Source organism: Sturnira hondurensis, unplaced genomic scaffold (genome assembly GCF_014824575.4).
Source record: "Sturnira hondurensis isolate 20B ecotype Veracruz unplaced genomic scaffold, ASM1482457v3 Scaffold0007406, whole genome shotgun sequence".
Lineage (NCBI taxonomy): Eukaryota > Metazoa > Chordata > Mammalia > Chiroptera > Phyllostomidae > Sturnira > Sturnira hondurensis.
The window spans coordinates 8,596,261-8,611,293 of NW_028080037.1; the positions used below are offsets into that span (position 1 = coordinate 8,596,261).

Here is a 15,033-nt window from a genome sequence, read left to right on the forward strand (position 1 = left end):
TCCTTCCTCCCAGTGGGCCTAGCCAGGCAGTCCGTGCAGTGTCAGTCACTGGGGCTTCTCTTGCCTGCTGATCCTGAGCGACTGGAAGTGGCTGACTGGGGTGCTAGATGGAGAAGGATTATCAGGCTCTGGCTGTGCTCAGAGGAGGAGTCCTGTGATCGATTAGCAATGCCTGCCCTGGGCTTGGGAGGGGGTAAGACAGTAGGCATGCTGTGTATTGGCTATCCTGGCCCAGATACAGGGGAGGCTGTTGATGTAAGGCAGGGAGACCAGAGTAAAACTGGTGGGAAGGGAGAGTTTCAAACGTCCCATGAAAATGCTCAGAGGCAAAGATGAGGGGTTCCGTGGGGTGGCGCCAGAGTCGTGAGAGAGCTCCTTGGATGCTTTTCAGCCATCACCCTGCTTTCCTTTCAGTCCTTTGACATCTGTGGCCGCGTGGGTGGAGTCAGGAAAGCCCTGAAGCTTCTCTGCACCTCTCAGGTGAGTTGGCTTCATGTGGGCCTGGCCAAAGTCATAGGAACTAGGAGCCAGGCGCCGGGAACAGATCTCATCACGCTTCTCAGGGTACGGCTCCAGCGAAGGTCCACAGCTGTGTTTGTCTCTCTCCCCTCCCCTCCCACGAACAGAACTACGGAGTCCGGGCCACTGGGCAGCAGTGCACAGAAGCTGGTGACATCTGTGCCATCTGCCAGGCTGAGTTCCGGGAGCCTCTGATCTTAATGTGCCAGGTGAGCAGAGCTGGGTGGGGACCTCGGAGACTGTGGCCGGGGGGCCAGCAGGCAGAAGCCTCCAGTGCCTGTCCCTGGGCCAAACCTTGGGGCTCTGGGATGGGTCTTCAAAGGCAGCGTGGTCCAGACTAGGGCTGGTCAGATCTGGATTCAGATCTCACCTCTGTCTCTCGTTAGCTGGGTGTCCTTGAGCAGGTCACCGCACCTCAGCTTCAGTGTCAAAAATGGACAATTCGGTATGGCGCAGTATCAGAATCCCCCCGGGGTGCAACCCGGCAGCCCTCTGGACCCCGGGGCGGGTAGACTTCCCCATCTCTCTGAGCACTGACTGTTCTCATTTATACAATGAGTATTGCAGTCATACCTACTTCGGAGAGCTAGTGTTATGATGAAGTGAGATCCTCTGGAAAAAGCTAAATTCAGATTATTTAGTCCTAAAAGTTGTTCATACAGAATTATCATTATATTATTGTTATTACCACTTCTTTTCATTATTATTAGCTGTGGGTCACCAACCCTTAGCAGTGAGTACTGGTTAGTCCCTTTTAACTTCCTGACTGTAGTCGTTCTCCTCCTCTTTCTCCTTCTTCTTCCTCTTCCTCCTCCTCCTCCTGACATCGGGGGCTGAGATGTCGATTCAGCAAATGTGTATGAGTCAGGCATCCTATCAGACACCAGGGAGGAGCGGCAGAGGGCACACAGACCCTGGCCCCTGCTCTGGAAGCTCACGGTCCCCTTGGGGAGACCGGCACATACATAAATAACTATGAAACAAGGCAGGCGGGTGATAAGTGCTGTGTAAGAGAGATTCATGCAGCGTCCCCGGGGGAACCGGGAAAGGCCAAGGTGGGAGATGAGCACCAGGTTGAAGAGGCTTTTCGGGGGAGGCAGAGCCTGCAGACTAGGAGGAATCGGGAGCATCTGGCTGTCCCATCAGCACCACCTTCCAGGGGTGAGAAGACAGGAGGCGGGGTCCTGTTTTGGGGCATCAGCACCTTTTTTTTTTTATTTTGCTTTTGCTGTTTGGGGAGGGAGCAGGTTTTTTTTTTTTTTTTTTTTTTATTTTGTTTTCAAATTGAGAATGTTTTTGCGTGGTCCAAAATTCAGACCGAGGAATTCAGGAAAGAGGAGTCGAGACCACTGAAGGCCACATGTGACCTGGGTTGGACACAGAGAAAGGACACGCCTGGGAAAGCTAGTCTGACGAAATCCTGATGAAGCCTGGAGTCCCGTGGATGGGGATGCCTCGCCGTGGGTTCCTTAGCTCTCACACGTGGACCGTGGAGTTGCGCGAGGGTGTTAGGCAGAACGGGAACTGGCAGAAGGGTGTGCGAAGACGTTCCGTACTAATTGCAACTTTTCTGTTAGTCCTCAATTATTCCAAAATTAAGATTTTATTTTTAAAAACGCCTTAAAGATATAAGGAAAGTGGTGACAGGCTTCCTACCCTGGTCCCTAGCTCCCCGGTCCCCTAAGTACCCACGCAGGCAATTACTGTTTCCACTTTCCTCCATCTTTCCAGAGACGCTTTATAAACACACATACACACGCATGTCTTTTTCAAAAAGACATAAGTTGTAGCATATTCTACCCAAGCTGTATCCTGGATCTTCCCCTATTGACTTAAAACTCTCTTAAGACATTGCTACTTACTTACCTCTCACCTCACTTTTGGGGTAGACCCCAGTTTGTCGAACCATTCTCCTCTGGATGGGCATAGGGGGGGCTGATCCTCTTTTGTCATCACAGACGTGGCTGCCCTGAGAGTTTGGAAACGGGGAGAGGCATAACCCCTGCCTGGGCCCAGCATGTTGAATAAATGCGTCCATTCAAGTGACATTTAGAACCACGCTTGGCACGTGCCCAGGGGTCAATAACTATTAGTTCTCTTTGGCACGCCTTCCGTGCCACACACGTGCGAGCTCTTGGTAGGATACATTCCTGGTGGCGGTGTCACCAGGTCAGAGGGTGGGCAGTTTTGACAGATGTTGCTGAATCGCCCTCCATAAAGAGCGTATCCGCTTACGCGCCCGGTGCCCAGCGCGACATGACCTCTTGCCCCTGCCCTCGTCGACTCGCTCTGTTATCGAGTCTTTTCAGAGCTTTGCCAATCGGACAGGGTTGACAGACGCTATTTCAGTGCCATTTTGGTTGCATCTTTTCCTATGCTTCCAAGCCATCTCTATTTCCTTCTCGGTAGCAGCGAGTGTTTGGACGTGGTGTCAAGGTGAAAGTCTTTCTTCTTTCTCTCTGGCAATCTCTCCGAGCCTTAGTCTGTCTCTCTCTCTTGCATTCTCCTCCCGGCACCATGCCGTCTCCCTGTAGCTGGATTAGAATTCTTGGGAGGGGTTGGACAAGATAACCATTGTCCCAGATCTGGGAGCCTGAGCCACAGCCACAGCCCTCGGTGGGGGAAGCCCACCACCATGGGCGGGCGAGCGCACATCTCAGTCTCGACTCACTGCTGTGAGCCAGGCCAGGAATGGCAGAGAGAATGTCCCCGGCTGAAAGGGCCTTGTTAATTCCTAAATGCACCGGATGAGTGAAGAAATGAACGTCTGAGTCAAACGTGTCTCCATAAAGGCTTCCCTGACTCTGCATCCCCAGACTAGCCAGTGCTTCTAGCTCTGGGGCCTCACAGATCCCTGTGGTTTTCTTTCGTGGTGCTTATCCCAGTCGTCAGCTTCGTAGTTCATTAGGCCACTGGCTGTGTAGGGTCTGTCTCCTCTTTGCCAAACTATAAGCAGCTTGAGAGTGGCAACCTTGTCTATCTCGTGTAGCGGGAGAGTCACAAACTCAGTGTGACTCAGTGAATGTTGGATGGGTGGGTGGAAGGAAGGTAGGATGGGTTGGAGCAATGAAATGGGATGGACGGTTGGGATGGAGATGGGTGGTGGCTGGGGGAGGGGCGGGGGAGTGAGTGCAAAGCTGGGCGCATAGAGGTGTAAGTGTACCGGTGGCTGGGGAAATGGATGGACAGGTGGGCGGGTGAGTAGGTGAGTAGATGGGTGAATGAAAACAGGGGAGACGGGGGATAGATGAGTGGCTGGATAGGTAGTTGGGTAGATGGATGGTTGGATGGATGGATCAATGGGTAGATGAACAGAAGGACAGAGGGAGGAAGAGCCCCCCAGGCTAAAGGAACATCCTGCCTCCCCTTCAAAGGGTCATTCAGGTTAAGGTCAGTGTGTCACTCACACTCAGCGCCCCGCCCACCCCCAGGGCCAGGGCCCAGGGAGCAGACTGCCCACTGAATGCCCGGAGGTTCACGCTGTAGCTCAGACAGCACACACTTGCCCCACAGTCAGCCGCCCCGCAGAGTTCACGGCGCGTCTCCTGCCAGCCTGCAGAGGGCCAGGGAAGAGGCATGTCGGACACGGAGACAGAAACTTGGCTTCTGGAAAGGACTCCCTGCCAAAGAGAAGAGTCCGAGTGTGACTGGGGGAAACCAAACCGCCCTCCATTCCTCGGCCAGAGGAATGTTCCCCGAGTCTGTTCTTCGGAGTGCTGAGGACAGAAAGGAAAGGGGCAGGAGCAGGGTGCCCCCGGTCAGTTTTGTGCTGCGTGGACCTCACACCTGGTGCCCTGTGATGGGCCTTACCTGCTTCCATCCTTGCTGGCACCTTGGTTACCACTCTGAGGTAACTCGGAAAACCTGCTCTGGATCTCTGAGCAGTGGCCGTCCCCGAGCAGCCTCAGGAGCAGCCTCAGGAGCCGGGCGCAGCCCCTCCCTGCAGCCTGCAGTGCCTGTCCCCACCCTCGCTCCACCCCGTGACTCCTCAGGCCTTGACACAGGTGTCTCTCCTTTCAGGGAGCCTTCCCTGTGGACCCCCGGGTCAAATTGGCCCCCTTGTCACATCCCCCTATAATACCATTGAGCTCCTTTAGAATACTCCATAATTAGGCACCTACTGCATACCGTGCTAGGGATGGGTTTACAAGAAGCTCTGGTCTGACATAGACAGATGGTAAAGAATGGGCAGAACATAATCCTCTTACTGTATATGATAATATATGCATATTACCCAGCACTTACAGAATACTCACTATTGGCCAGGCATAGTTCTAAGTGCCTTCTTTTTTTATTGGTTTATTTATTTTTTACTTTGTAAAGAACATTTTATATTATTTTCCTCAAACGTTTTGAGAAATTTTAAACCTAGAGAAAAATTGAAGGATAGTAGAATGAACACCCTTTTGACCTTCATCTAGATTTACTAACCATGAACATTTTACTGTGTTTGCTTTTCTTATGTAAATTTTCCCGCTAAACCTGTTCAGAATAAGTTGCTGACACTTTGATTCTTCATCCCTAAAAATTTCAGCAGACATCTCCCAAGAACAAGGTCATTCTCTCCCATCACCACAATCCCACTGGCACACCCAGGGGACTTGACATTGGTAGAAAGTCCCAATATTCAAATTTCTCCAGTTGTATTCAAAACATCCTCCATAGCTAAGGTTCTTCCCCACATCCAAGATCTAATCAAGAATCATATACTGCCTTTGGCGCCCTGGCTGGTGTAGCTCAGTGGATTGAGCGCAGGCCTGCAAACCAAACAATTGCAGTTCGATTCCCAGTCAGGGCACATGCCTGGGTTGCAGGCCAGCTCCCAGCGGGGGACACATGAGAGGCAACCACACATTGATATTTCTCTCCCTCTCTCCTTCCCTTCCCCTCTAAAGATAAATTTAGAAAAAGAATCATATACTGCATTTGACTGTCATGACTAAGTACTTTAATCTTCCTCTGAGGGGAATACTATTACCCCCACTTTATAGATGAGAAAACTGAGGCACAGGGAGGTTACATCACCAGTCCAAGCTAAAGCCAGAAACTGGGGGGACTCATTAATATTTCCAGTCTCCCTGCATTTCTCCTGACCCCTGTGGTCTGTTCTCAACCCAGCTGCCAAAGGGATCTTTTTAAAATGCAAATCATATCTCCTGCTTCTCTCAGAATAAAAGCCAAAGTCCTCAGAATGGCTCACAAAGCCCTGTATAATCTGCACCCTCCCCATCCACTCTCTGATCTCATCTGCCCTCCCCCGCCCCCGCCCACTGCACTCTGGGCTCAGCCACCCTCTCCTTGCCATCCCCCAGCATGCCAGGCACACTCCTGCCTCAGGGCCTTTGCACGTGCTGTTTCCTCTGCCTGGAGCCCTCTTCCCAAATATCACCAGGCTAGCTCCTCACCCTCCCTCAAGTTTTACCCAAATGTCAGAATCTCGGTGAAGTCCTCCGAGCCACCCTGTTTAACTTTGCAGTGCCCCCCGCCCAAGCGCATCCTCTCCCCCTTCCCTGCATTTCCATCTCAGTACTTATAACTGACATACTTTACATGTTAGAGAGTCACTTGGCTAGTTGTCGTGCCAACTAGCATTCAAGCTCCAGGCAGGCAGGAATTGTCTGTCCTGTTTGCTGCTGCGTCGCCAGCTCCTAGGACCGAGGTGGGCACGTGGCGGGCACCCCATGAAGCATCCTGACCGTGCTGATCGCTGTCCCCGCAGCACGTGTTCTGCGAGGAGTGCCTCTGCCTCTGGCTGGACCGTGAGCGCACCTGCCCACTCTGCCGCTCCATCGCCGTGGACACCCTGCGCTGCTGGAAGGACGGCGCCACTTCGGCACACTTCCAGGTGTACTAGGGCTGAAGCTCCTGTGCTCACAGGGAGGTGACACAGGGTCAGTGTTGTAGGGTGCAGCTCTGGGGACTTCCTGGAAAACAGGCTGCCAGCACGTACTGCCCTGCCTCTTTCCACCTCGTCCCCTAAAGCCAGGCCCCGTCCTTCCCACCTTCGCCTTCGTCTCCTGGTCCTTGGCATGGTGCGTGCATCCTTCCCTACGAATAGGGAAGCCTCCTAACCCAGACTTGCCCTCTGCCCAGATAGGTCTGCCTCCTTCCCCCACTCCAAGCCGAGGAAGCTGGAACAGACAAAGTCCTGCCAGTTGATTATTTTAACTCAAGGTAGCCAAATACCTGATGCTGCAAACTGGCGAGGGGCCTGCAGATCCCTGCCTCCCCCCGATGGCCCGGGGCTACAGGTGAGAATCACTGTGAAGTCGTTTGCAGACAAGACATCAAGCATCCCTCCTAGAGGACCACCTCGGACCCTCACAACAGCTCCGGGGGGAGGGGGGAGGGACTGTTGTTTTCCTCTGTTGCACAGCTGAGGAAGCAGAGGCACAGAGCTCCACGTGGCCACTAGGCCAGAGCCACCCCAATTGCCGTGGGGGGCTGAATTGCCAGCCCAGGCCTGTCTGGCCTCAGAACCTGCACTCCTAATCACTGTGCTGACCCACCACTCAGACGCTGCAGGTGTGGTTTTTTAAAAGCGTGAGAGGCGATCTGGATGTCCCCAGTGGCCCAGGTGCATGGCATATTTAACTTGCACTGGTCGAGGATGCTAACGGTGAATGCTACCTCTGGGAGTCAGGTTGCGGCTGCGTCCTTGGAAAGACTTGTCCAGAAAGCGCTTTTTGCCCGAGCTCTGGGCCAGGATGCTGAGTCACGTGTGAGCAGCGAGAAAGGCCAGCTTTGGTGCAGATTTGGGCAACCCTGGGTCTGTACGCCGGTCCGGGTTTCTCTTCCCCTCCTGTTCTGGTCTCCTCCTTCCCTTAAGCCTCAGATTACTCAACAGCCCCCATGGACATTACCTTTGCCCTGGTAGCCTTCAGACCTGAGAGGGACAATCCACGTGAGGGATTGGCCCGCAAGCCAGGGAGGCAGCAAAGAGCATAGTGGCAATCAGTGTTCCTGTGACCTCTCCATCAGAGCCACTAACCTCTGCAGCGGAATCGCTACCCTCCCTGCTTTGAGATTTGGGAGGAGGTGGCACAGGTAATCCCATAGGGGCCACTGGAATCTTGCCTGTCCTACCCTTTCTGCCAACCCTATTTTCACATTGACAACCTCAGCACTGTGGGCTGGCACCAGCGGCATTTCTGAGAAAGCCGTCTGGGTGGTTAGTGAGCAGATTAGCAAGAAAGCCGCAGGGCACGTGGCGGGGACCTTGCCGCCCGCCAGCTCCCAGCCAGTGCTCACGTGGCTAGCCTGTCCCCAGCAGATTCAGGAGATCCGCCCCTGAGTGCTATCAGGCCAGTATCTTGTCTTTCCCCTGACATCCTGGCTCTTTCCTGGTACCCAGCAAGATGCCCCTTCCAGGGTTGCATGGCATCTTTCAAGCTCCGTTACTATGGCAATGGCCGCGATGTTACAATCCCACTTGCCTGGATAATCATGTCAGAAAGGGAAGTGGATGGAAACAGCCCGGTGGACGCGGCTTCTCTGCTCCCCTCGCCTCCAGGAAGAACCGAAGGGAAGGAATACAAGCTTCTGCCACTGTTTTTTAAAAATCAGAGCTCCCTGCCTGCAGGTGCCGTCAAGAGGCACGAGACATTGGAGCTGAAGGAGACACGTAAGTGGCAGCAGGTGACTGAGCAGGTGGAGCAGTCTGTGGGAGTCAGGCCTGGAGTTCTGATTCTTTTTATGTATTTACTTTATTAGAGTGACTTTGGTTAATGAATCATATGGGCTTCAGGTGTACCATTCTGTAACCCACCATCTATATATTGTACGGTGTGTTCACCACCCCAAGTCAAGTCTCCTTCCATCACCTCTTATTCTCCCTTTACCCTCTTCTACCTGCCCCCACCCCTCGTCCCCTCTGGTAATCACCGTACTGTTGTCTGTGTCCATGAGTTGTTTTGTTGGTTTTGTTCTGTTCTGGTTTGCTGAATCCCTTCACCTTTTGCACCCAGCTCCCCCAACCCTCCTCCCCTCTGACAGCGGTCGGTCTGTCCTCTGAGTCTGTTTCTATTTTGTTTGTTTATTTTCTTGACTCTGCCTGACTTTGAGAAATCACTTCCCCTTCCTGTAGCCATCTCCATGACGATGAAACCTAGTGTATCATTTACTGGACCAGGAAAACTCACAACGTGGATGGCTCGTGNGAGTTGTTTTGTTGGTTTTGTTCTGTTCTGGTTTGCTGAATCCCTTCACCTTTTGCACCCAGCTCCCCCAACCCTCCTCCCCTCTGACAGCGGTCGGTCTGTCCTCTGAGTCTGTTTCTATTTTGTTTGTTTATTTTCTTGACTCTGCCTGACTTTGAGAAATCACTTCCCCTTCCTGTAGCCATCTCCATGACGATGAAACCCAGTGTATCATTTACTGGACCAGGAAAACTCACAATGTGGATGGCTCGTGAATACACCAGTGATCTAGTCCATTACACTTGTGCCCCCACCCCCCCACACACACACACACACTATTCTCTGACATTCTGCACATAACAAGCCATGCCTCTGACACTGTGGAGAGTGTCAGGCGTGGGGGACACTCAGGGCAAGGCGGGATGTTATGTATTCATCTCCTGTCCTGAGGGAAAAGTCCTGTCTAGGAACTCCCTTTTGGGTGGGGGGGATTTAATGTCTGCTCTAGGCAGGAAGAGTGGCCATTGCCGGGTTTTCCGAATGCCAAGCTAAATGTATTCCCCAACATGAACGTGAAAGCCACCAAGAGCCACCATCATCGGGAGAGAAGAAAGCACCGCTCTCCTTTACCCGTCTGGGTGCCACAGCTCATGTATTATGAGTGCGATTTGTCCAGTGTCAGAGCAGAGTACCCTGCTCTTAATATTTGATGACTTGCTGACTTGAGTTCCACGAAGTCCTTGGAAATGGCCCTCTGAACGTAAAATATCTTGAGTATGATGAATGTGAGGGACTGAAACGGCCAGCTCCAGGCCTGGATGTAACAGACTCCTCGAGTTCCAAAGAGGGGGGTCCCAGAGGCACCAGACACCTCCGGGCTGCTGAGACTCGGGCTGGGAAGAGGAGATGTGAAGCGAGTCCTGGAATCTGTCAGGACTTTTGCGCCGGGCCAAACAGCCGCCTTTGGTGTTTTTAATGTCCCCCCGAAGTTTCCTTCTGCCAATAAATATCATCTGTCAACGAAACCTAACATTCTTGGTCTTGAGTCTCCCGTTGCCTCTCAAAGTCGGGTGGGACCATTTGAGAAAAATGCAAGGAAGTTCCTGGTGCAGTGGGTGGCCCCCTGACGTTGGATCTCCCCAGAGCAGTTCCACTGAGTGGCTGGTGATGTTTTCAGAAATTGGCTCCGGGATTAACCAGCGAGGGGATGAGTGAAACGGGAGAGGGAAGGGGGCGGGGGCAAGCGAGAGGGAGCCTTCCGGACAAGTGGCTCCTCAGCTGGGTCCCATGGGGCCTCTGGAGTGTCCGTGGCATCTGAGAGTTGGTCCCACCCCGAGGTCTTTGACCCCTGTGCTCCGTCTTTGGCACTGGGTTGATTGGGAAGGTGGGGGGGGGGGGCGGACTCCCATGCACTGCACTGCAGAGGCCCCAAGCCTTGGAAGGTGCCGGGTGCCACAGAGCACACGGTACAGGACGGAATGAAGATTTGGCGGAAGAGATATGATATGGCTGCGGCACCTACAGCGCCCAGCAAGGAGGTGTTATAGACCATTTGGGCCTGGGATGTAGAGGCTGGTGTAAGAAGGGTTTTCCAGGGGCCAGGTCACGACCGAAATTTAAAATGTAATTTACAGCCCTGGCTGGTCTGGCTCAGTTGGTTGGAGCATCATCCCATAGAACAAAAAGTCACAGGTTCAATTCCCGGTTGGGGCACATACCCAGGTCGCAAGTTCAATCCCCTGTCAGGGTGTGTGTGAGAAGGCAACCAATTGATGTTTCTCGCTCTCTCTCTCCACCCACCCCCAACCCCCACTTCTCTCTCTAAAAGAAATGAAAAAATGTCCTCTGGTGAAGATAAAAAAATTGAAGTGTAAATTACAGTTGACCTTTGAACAACACGGGTTCAAGGTGCCACCCCCCCATGCAGTCAAAAATCTACATATATGACTCCACCAAAATGTAATAACTACTGCCCTGGCTGGTGTGGCTCAGTGGATTGAGTGCCAACCTGCAGACCAAAAGGTTGCTGGTTCGATTCTCAATCAGGGCACATGCCTGGGTTGACGGCTGTGTCCTCAGTGGAGGTGTGCAAGAGGCAACCAGTTGATGTTTCTCTCCCTCTCTTTCTCCCTCCTTTCCCCCTCTCTCTAAAAAGAAAAAACATAATTTTTTAAAAACGTAACCACTAATTGCCTACTATTGACCAGGATACCAATAACATAAACATCAATTAACACATATTTTGCCTGTTACATGTATTATACACCGTATGCCATATTCTTATAATAAAGTAAGGTAGAAAAAAGAGCATGTTACTAAGACCACCACAAGGAAGGGAAACTATAGCACGAAGAAATACCCGCATGGAAGTAGACCTGCTCGGTTCACACCCGAGTCGTTCGAGTGTCAACTGAGACAGCACTAGGTGACAATTCATGCCTCCCAGGGCAGCATTATGAAGCCACCACATACACATTGTCAAGCAGAGCTGGGTCACAGTCCTGAAAACCACTTCAGACATGGCTTAAATAGAAGGACTGGGTTTGTTGTTCGTGACGGGATAGGCCTCCGGTGCTACTGGAGTCAGAGGCCCCAGGGATGGTGTTGGGGCCCCGTCTCTCCAGCCCTCGGTGCTGTTTCCTCCGAGGCGGCCTGATTTTCAGGCGGTCGGATCCCGTATGGTGCTAGGTTCTCCTACCAGCTTCCCCAGGGGTCAGCAGAGACCTGCTGCTTCCCCAGAGCTCCCGCAGGAGTCAGAGGTTGACTCTTTAGCGTGTTCCCTGGGTTGGGCATGTTGAGCCCAGGAGGTGGGAGCAGAGGTGTGGGGGGTGGGGGGAGTCCTCCATCCTTCTGAGTCTCCTGGACTGATCCAGCATTAATGGGGCAACCACTTCATGAGAGTGGGGGAGCGGTTGGTCTCTAGAGAAAAAAAGGGATCTGTTATCTAGAAAAAAACACTTGTTCTCAACCCCCTATTCCTAGGGAGAGACTAGAACTTGGTCTTTGGGTGCCTCTCACGGAGACCAGGTAATCGCAGGTGACAGGACCTCCCCAGAATGGCCCATCTGCCCATAGTTGGAGTATCAATGTGCAGGCTCATGGGTTTATCTACATGATGATGGCATATGTTAAGTCAGTCATGGTTTTGTGCATGACCTTGAACTTGAACTGTTGGGCCTGTTCCCCCAACCCATTGCCCAGTCCAAGGGTACTGTTTAGGCCAACCCTCCCCTTGGGGGCTTCTCAGAAATACGAGACAGAGGAGGGAGGTGAGCATGTGACCTTCTTTCTGCGCCTGGGAAGGATGGGTGCGCAGCCAGATCCTCCCACAGTCTTTGGGGACCAGCCTTCCACAAGGAAATGAAAACACCAAGGCCTGTAGCTGGAAGTGCACAACCAGTTTTTTAATAAAGTCATTACAAATATGTACAAAGCGTCTCCAAGGTACGAAATTTCTCTTACAAAAGAGCAAACGACCCAGCAAGGGCAGAACCCAGAACAGAATGTCCCCAAGCTTATTGCCTCCCTGACTGAGCCAGAGGCCCCGCCGAGGTTCCCAACACCCCACAGCCGTCCCCACCACAACGCAGGCTCCTGGGCGCTTACAGTGCAAAAGACCTTGGGAGGAACTTGGGGATCGCATTGGGGAGGGGACAGGAAGGGGGTCAGAAAAGCTTCCCATGTCCTAGGAAGTGAGTCAAACAAGCCCTGTTTACAAATTAGAAATTCCTCCCAGGTACCTGACGGAAACCAGGACCACAAAGGGCAGGGGACAAATACATAAAACCCCAACTAAATCATCCAGCCTGCCCTGTGGTGTCCCTAAATGCAACACTACTGGCAGTGAACCTAAGTCAGGCTTCCCTGCTCCCTGCTGGGCAAGGAGAGCCCTAGCTTGGGCTTGCCCTTGAACCAATGCCTTGGAACCAGCTCAGGAAGGAACCCAGCATTCCCAGGGTGATCAGCTCATGAGCTTGGGGACGGGGCGCCACACAGACCCAAGTCCAGATCTTGGCTCGGCCACTCCACTCTCTGAGCCTCAGTTTCCTGAACTGTAACATGGAAATGATCACAGTTCTGTCTTCCCAAGTGGGGTGAGGCATAACCGAGGGGGAAATGTGTGAGGAGCACTCCCTGCGTGGCAGCGCTCGTTCCACTTTTGTGTGAAGCAGCGGCGATCTGTCCCTCCGCGCTGGGAATGAGCTGAGATCACAGGCTTTTCAGTTGCCTTCGTGATGGTGTGGCGCTCTGTAAATACTCATACTCTAGAACAGTCTGCCAGCGAGGCTTGGGGTCATAGCGATGACCTGACAAATCTGTTAAAAACCGTGAACCAGACTGGGAAGGGACATGTCGCATTTGTTCTAAGCGGGGCTGCCCCTCCTCGATGAGTAAGTGAGTCTCTCCCCGGATGGGATTCTACAACCTGGCACGTCCTAGGTACTTGATCAACAGGTGTCGAAGGAATGAATTAAAATTTCAAAAAGAAACTTTCGGTTTAAGCTTTAAAAGGACACACTTTGACATCAATTTCCTCTATCAGCTCCCATGGGACTAGGCCAGGGAATCTAGCCTGTCCCCCACTTGCCCCCCTCAAGAGCTTCAGACCCCCTGAGTGGCCCGAGGGCACTTCAGGGAACATTCAGAACAGGTGCTGATATCAACACAGAAGAACAAAACCTGTGTCCTGGTCACTGCCGCTTCTTATACCAGCTGGACACTCAGAAAGTCCACAATGGCAAACCAGTGTCACCAGAAGATGCTTATGTGGCATCAGAGAGGGACTCTCTCCCCCCATTTCACAGCGAGGAGATATTTTTATCGCTGTCAGAAACATAATAAAATAGAGCTAGGAGAACATAAGATCAGCCACATAAATTGTGACATCAAAGCCACAGCCCCATTGTTCTGTGACAGTATCCTTTCAATCACCATCCGCCATCAAAGTAGAAAAGAACTGTAATGTGAGACCACTGCAAGGAGTGGAAAAGAAATCTCCAGTATCCCCAGGAAAGAGGAAGAAACAGGAACCCGGTTCTCGGAGACGCTCACGGCCCAGGACCGTGGACAGCAGCCAACACGGCACACAGGCTCTCCCAAAGAAACCTGTTACTCAGGCTGCGTCTACGCCAAATGGGATAGGAAATGGACCCCCAAATCTGCAAAGGGGAAAGGAGATCTTATTTTACTGAGGAGGACGGGGCAGGGGAGAGAAGCTTCCAGAAGGGAATGGACCTGCTTTGGAACGTTGCAGTCCCAGGGGACTCCCGTCCCCATGGCCCCTGGACCGCCCTCAGGAGGAGGTCCTTCCGTTTGCTCCTCACTTCATTATGCAGCAAGCTCCCTAAACAATGATCTCACAGGCCTGGACACACACACACACACACACACACACACATGCACACTTGCACACTCACACCCACTGCTGTCTGCTGAAACCCGATATGAGGTCTTTTTTAAAATTTATTTCAAAGCCTCCCTCCCTCCCTCTCTCTTCACAGACGCTCTGCAGTGAAACTAATCAAAATCAATGACTCCTTGGCAGCCGGAGAAAAGGGGGGGAGGGGAAAATAGTGCCAGCACTGTGCACACTGTGGAAATATTTTTTTTTAAAGAAAAACACCACCCCACTATCTCATGCAATCCAAGTAATGCAACAGGAGAGACGGGGGAGGGAATCTATACATATGTCATGCTTCAATTTCCTAATACAAATGTCCATCAAGAAGTCAAATCTCATATAAAAACAAGCATTAAAAACAACCCCTTGTCAAAAATTGGGGCAGTTGAGAAGTGCACTCAAATTAATGATGTGCAAGGAAAAGCCAGGATTAGATAAATACACGGTTTCTAATAATACAAGAGAGTATGTACAAGGGACTTGGCTGCAAAGCTCCACCCGGAGGTCATGGGTGCCCCGTTCTCTCAGCGAAGTGGCTTCATTGAAATCAAAATTGCCCCCAATGCCAGCCCCCGCACTCGGAGCTTGGAACCTCCAGCAGAAAAGTCATGAGCTAGGAGGCAAGTCAGGGTTGAAAAAGGGGTTCTCTGACCTTTCCCTTTCCCCCCTTCCCCCCTCCCCGTGTCTAGGTGGTCGGCATGTCCCCACTCTGGTGCAGCCTGTGATCACATACAACTATAATAATAAAAAACCTCTCCCTGCAAAAGGGGTGAGCTGGACCCTGGTGCCTAAATAAAAGCAGAGGCTGTATTTCATATCCTAATTAATTTGCCGTCTCTAAGTAGGTGGAGGGGCGGTGTTGGGGGGAGTGCATATGTCGCCTGCTGCTCTCTGCAGACCATGCCTACACACCCATCCCCTGTAACCCTAACTGGGGGGCGGGGGGCACTCCAGCGAGGAAAGAAAACAAGGCTG

General features: G+C 52.2%; 1 protein-coding gene across 4 annotated transcripts in view; it reads left to right on the forward strand.

The window, feature by feature from the left end:
* The window catches only part of RNFT2 (ring finger protein, transmembrane 2), a 60,158-nt gene extending 45,290 nt beyond the window's left edge, over window positions 1-14,868 (forward strand). For 3 of the 4 annotated variants that reach the window (XM_037052185.1, XM_037052187.1, XM_037052186.1), the window contains 3 exons: window positions 415-480; window positions 627-728; window positions 6,239-7,980. In XM_037052185.1, the coding sequence (XP_036908080.1) occupies window positions 415-480; window positions 627-728; window positions 6,239-6,373 (303 nt within the window). In that variant the 3' untranslated portion in view covers window positions 6,374-7,980. Of the gene's footprint in view, window positions 1-414; window positions 481-626; window positions 729-6,238; window positions 7,981-14,747 lie in introns of those variants that run through there. The other variant, XM_037052188.1, reaches the window with a different exon arrangement.
* The last annotated feature ends 165 nt before the right edge of the window (window positions 14,869-15,033 follow it).